General features: G+C 42.8%; 1 protein-coding gene across 1 annotated transcript in view; it reads right to left on the bottom strand.

Annotated features, from left to right (window-relative positions):
* Window positions 1–5,000, bottom strand: part of LOC147472293 (uncharacterized) — a 254,318-nt gene that overhangs the window by 54,663 nt on the left and 194,655 nt on the right. The window contains exon 5 of the mRNA XM_086545143.1: window positions 425–468. Within this exon, the coding sequence (XP_086401269.1) occupies window positions 425–468 (44 nt within the window). The remainder of the gene's footprint in view (window positions 1–424; window positions 469–5,000) is intronic.

The following is a 5,000-nucleotide window of genomic DNA, read 5'->3' as shown; positions in this document are numbered from 1 at the left end:
CCACATTGTGCGTCTCCGAAAGCCACACGGCTCTGCTTCCATAAATAGACAATTATCACAGAAAACGCCTCGATAACTTCCATGCGCTTCCCGCTGCGCCCCTCTCCCCGGCCGTCACTCCGCCCAACACCCGTAACATGCAAATGGGACGCGGCGGGCGAGACCATATGATGCTCACCGCACCATCTCCGATGCTGCTTCTATCCCTGCGTTTCACATGATGCGCGGAACAATCTTTCGTTCGTGTTTTCGAGGAAATTGAGGCTTTAGAAATCATACTTATTCCTCGATAGCTATCCTTTGCCCATACACGGAGCTACTTAACAGCCTTGCGACCATCTCAGTTTTGCAAATCCACTTTGCAAACAGCGAAGCGAATCCATGCAGGCGTGAGACACGAAGCTCCTCCCGCACGCAAACTTACCGTGTCACCTCGAAGCCTCCCTGGCGAAGTCCGGCCTCCACTCTCTGGAAGAAGAAGAAATGCGTAATGAGAATTCCTTCTCGCTCATGAAGCTTTTGAGGCATTAGTGCAAATAAAGTGAGATCCTCTAAAGTTTCCTGCTGAGAAGGCGCGGGTCGTAACGCCGAGAGTATGTAGGCGTAATAGGTAAATATCGCCCGAAGCGCCTATTTCTCTCCCTCTCTGCTCTGATATTCCCTCTCTCTTTCTCTTCCCGCCTTATTCCATGGACACTTCCTTTTGTAATAGACGAGATGCCAAAAATAACTTCGACATGATGACCACATACCTTATCTGTCCGCTTATGTTTGGACGAGAATAATGTATGAACAGACAGAAAAATTTGGGAGTACTCTAACGACGTCGAAATGCTGTGAAGTCAGAAGATTGCGTCGATCGTATCAGGAAGATTTACGAAGAGACGAAACCGAAGTACAATAACCTGCGCGTGAGGTGTTGGCTTTACTTCGATAAAAAGAATGAAAGGGAAGAAAAAAAAAAGAGAATACAATTATTCTCGCACCGAAAAGAATCAAGGAAGAAGAAAAAAAAGAAAAGAAAATGGGAATATTTTTTGTAGTTCGGTTGTTCGTGAGACTTGTAACACTTGGGAGACTAAATGAGTATATAACAATAGGAACAATAAAGGACACAGTGATAGTGGCAATCTTTACTATCAAACCGTGATCATTATCATGAATATCATTACTAGTATCATTATTATCATTGTCACCACATTCCACTCATTATCATAATCAATAGCATTTTCATTCATTCTCCTTCTTCATCCTCCCATTGACACTTCTAAATAAAATCTGTCCGTAACTAAACCCGCAGAAGGGAAACTCGCTTTTGGGATATTTATCGAATCAAAACAAGAAAATGAGGCTATTTAAAGAAATCAAAATAAAATCACAGAAAAAAACGAAAAAACGCCCTATCTCCCCAACCAAAGGAATGAAACGAAACACGAAACATTTCTTTTGCGTTTTTCTTCTTATTTCTAAAAAAAACAAAAATCCTTTCCTTTTAGTCACTCCTTCTTGTTATTTTTGCGTCTCCCCCCCCTTTTTTTCTCGATCTATCCTTCGCAAGCAGGGTTTTTGGGCGCAGATAATCCGCCTCATGACCCCTTAATGTAATGATCGTCATCAGCGTGGCCGTACATCAAGGTTCCTCTAACGCGAAAAAGCAATTAATCTTTCCTAACCTTACGTTTTATTGGGCCATGTTTGATTTATTGCGGGAGAGGGAGGGGGAAGGGGGCAGGGGGGAGGGGGGAGGAGTGAGTGGGGCCTTGGGTAGAGGGAGGGTGTGTATGAGGGGTGGGTGGGGTGGGGGGTAAAGGGAAAGAGGAAGGGAGGGAGGGAGGGAGGGAGGAGGCGGGGAGGTGAGAGGGGTTGGAGGTTGTGTTGCGCGTCGGGTCGTGGGGTTGGAGTTCTTTTTGTGTGATCATTAAGAGTTTTTTTTGTATTTTTTTCCGCTAGAAGTGGAAGGAAAAAAGGGTTAGGAGGAAAAGGCAAAGTAGAGAAAAAAGCTAGAGGAAAAGAGGGAGATGTGACAAAGGTAGGGAGAAGGAGAGGGAGATCGAGGAATATAATTATTGCCGGTGATTTCAATGCGGAGGAAGAACTTAGCATACGTAATTGTTAAAAAAAAACGACGAAGGACAGATACGATAGAGAAAGAGGATATGTGAGAAAGAGAGAGGGAGAGAGAGAGAGAGAGAGAGAGAGAGAGAGAGAGAGAGAGAGAGAGAGAGAGAGAGAGAGAGAGAGAGAGAGAGAGAGAGAGAGAGAGAGAGAGAGAGAGAGAGGGAGGGAGAGAGAGAGAGAGAGAGAGGGAGAGAAAGAGAGATGCAGAATGGAGTCCTAGCGATCGATTGACGATCTGCAATCGCCCATAAATATATTTCTTCTTTCGGGTGCCTTATCAACGCCAAAAGCACTTACTCACCCACTTAAGTGACGCGTCTTGCTGAGCCTTACTGAGACGCCATAAGTAAAAGGCATTAAGTCGAAGTGGGCGGGAAGAAAAGAAAGGAAGGGAGTGGGGAAGGCGAGGGAAAGAAGGGAAAAGGTGATAAGGCACGAGGAGGGAGGGGGGGTGGATGAAGGGAAGAGAGAGACCCGAAGGAAAAAGGCAGGCAATGGGGAAAGGAAGCGAGTGTAAGAGAGAGAGAGAGAGAGAGAGAGAGAGAGAGAGAGAGAGAGAGAGAGAGAGAGAGAGAGAGAGAGAGAGAGAGAGAGAGAGAGAGAGAGAGAGAGAGAGAGAGAGGGAGAGAGAGGGAGAGAGAGACAGAGAGAGAGAAAGGCAGACACAGACAAAGAACGTGGGAATTACGAAAAGCGAGACCAGATGGAAGTAAGGAGTGAGGAAAGAATAGGCAAAGAAGGAACTACATCATGCATGGGATAATTATCATCAAATTCATTACCGATTATCCGGGTGGGGGGGGGGGGGTACCATGACGGTCTTGCTTGTCTGTCTTGGTGTTTACTCTTCCCTGTTAACCCCCTCAACCTGGGATCAAGGGTAACGCTTTCCTTGTGTAGATCTGTTGGTCTGTTGGTCTTACTTCATGAACTGATGGCCCTTGTGTTGCTACTTGTTGACTACGTGTTGTTATACATGTGAAGGATTTATGCCGAACATGCTACAAACAAAAGAACAAAGGGAAACAGAGGAAAACATGTCGAGGGCCTTTTCGCTATATAAACGAGAGAGAAATATATATATATATATATATATATATATATATATATATATATATACACATACATACACACATACACACACACATATATACATATATATATATATATATATATATATATATATATATATATATATATACACACACACATTATATATATATATATATATATATATATATATATATATATATATATATATATATATATATATATATATATATAGAGAGAGAGAGAGAGAGAGAGAGAGAGAGAGAGAGAGAGGGAAAGGGAGGGGGGGAGGGAGGGAGGGGAGAGAAAGTAATAGAGAAAGACAGAGATAGAGTGAGTGAGTGAGAGAGAGAGAGAGAGAGAGAGAGAGAGAGAGAGAGAGAGAGAGAGAGAGAGAGAGAGAGAGAGAGAGAGAGAGAGAGAGAGAGACAGTGAGAAAAAAAACATAAGATCGGACTCCACAGATAAAAAAGTACGGCGAACTTCATAATTCCCAAGCAAGGCGAAGAGGATTTAAATGGCGAGTGGTCTTGGAGAAGGAGATGCGATCGCGGAATGAGATGTTCCCGGCGATACCAACACCTTCGAGGAAGGAGGCTTGGGAACCCTTCCACGCGCCGGAGAGAAACGGGTCTCCGGGTTCGCAATATTCGCTCTTCGTCGGCGCACCCAAAACGGTAAGTTCCTGGTAGTTCGTTTTCGCAAAACCCTTAACCTGTTTGGAAATGATTTTTTAAAAAGTGATGGATAGATGTGAAAAACATATGAAAATTGTGTTGTATTTTTTCTCACAGAGCATTGCAACATGCAAGCTTGCAACCACCAAACTACCTCACACTTATACACATATACACATACACAGACAAACACACAGGAAAACACATCTAAACACATATACACAGAAAAAACATATCTATACACACAAACAGACAAACAAATACATACACAGACTCACAGACACAGACACACACACACACACACACACAAAAGTGAAGAACCACATAACCATCCAAACATAACAGTAACAAATAACGTAACCAATAAAACACTCACATGATAACCAAAAAAAAAAAAAAAATAACAACAAACAAAAACACAGATCCCAAACAATCCACCAAAACAAACCCTCCGAGCAGCAGCTAAGCCCCAAAAGACAAGCGAATATCGGGGAGAAAACGCATTAATCTACCATTATCTACCCATCTACCCGGAGTTAGGGAGGAGATGGAGAGGGAGGGGGAGTAGGAGGGGGAGGGATAGAAGGTAGGCGGGAGGGGGAGAGGGGGCCACCAGACGCACACCCAACAGATGGGCGCAGCGATGGAAGCCTGTGTGTGAACGTGTATACGTATAGTGTGCGTGTGTGCGTCTAGGAGAGTGAAAGTGGGGGAGGGTGACGCACACGGCCGAGGGAATCGATGCATTTGCCACACTTTTACTTTACGTTTGTGAGGATGAATGAGTGTGGGAGCGACTCTGGCTCTCGGCCGGGGTCGCTACTCCTTTTGTTCTCTGGTGTTATTGCATTTTGGGTTATCATTGTTGCTCTTTTTAATGTTAAGGTTATCATTACTGGGATCATGATTGTTTTTTTGTTGTTGTTCTCATTACTATTCTTATTATTACTATCATTTTTATTATTACTATAATTTTCATTATTACTTTCATTATTATTATCATTATTATCAAAAGTTTCATTATCACTATTATCAAAAGCTTCATTATCACCATTATCAAAAACACTTCATTATCATTATCATCATTATAATTATCATCATTATCATACCCAAAATAACAACATTACGATAACAATATAAATATAATATAGAGTT

Source organism: Penaeus japonicus, unplaced genomic scaffold (assembly GCF_977035675.1).
Source record: "Penaeus japonicus unplaced genomic scaffold, GWHDUDI00000001_assembly GWHDUDI00000002, whole genome shotgun sequence".
Classification (NCBI taxonomy): Eukaryota; Metazoa; Arthropoda; class Malacostraca; order Decapoda; family Penaeidae; genus Penaeus; species Penaeus japonicus.
Note: the sequence above shows the minus strand (reverse complement) of the source record. Positions and strands in the feature narration are given on the sequence as shown.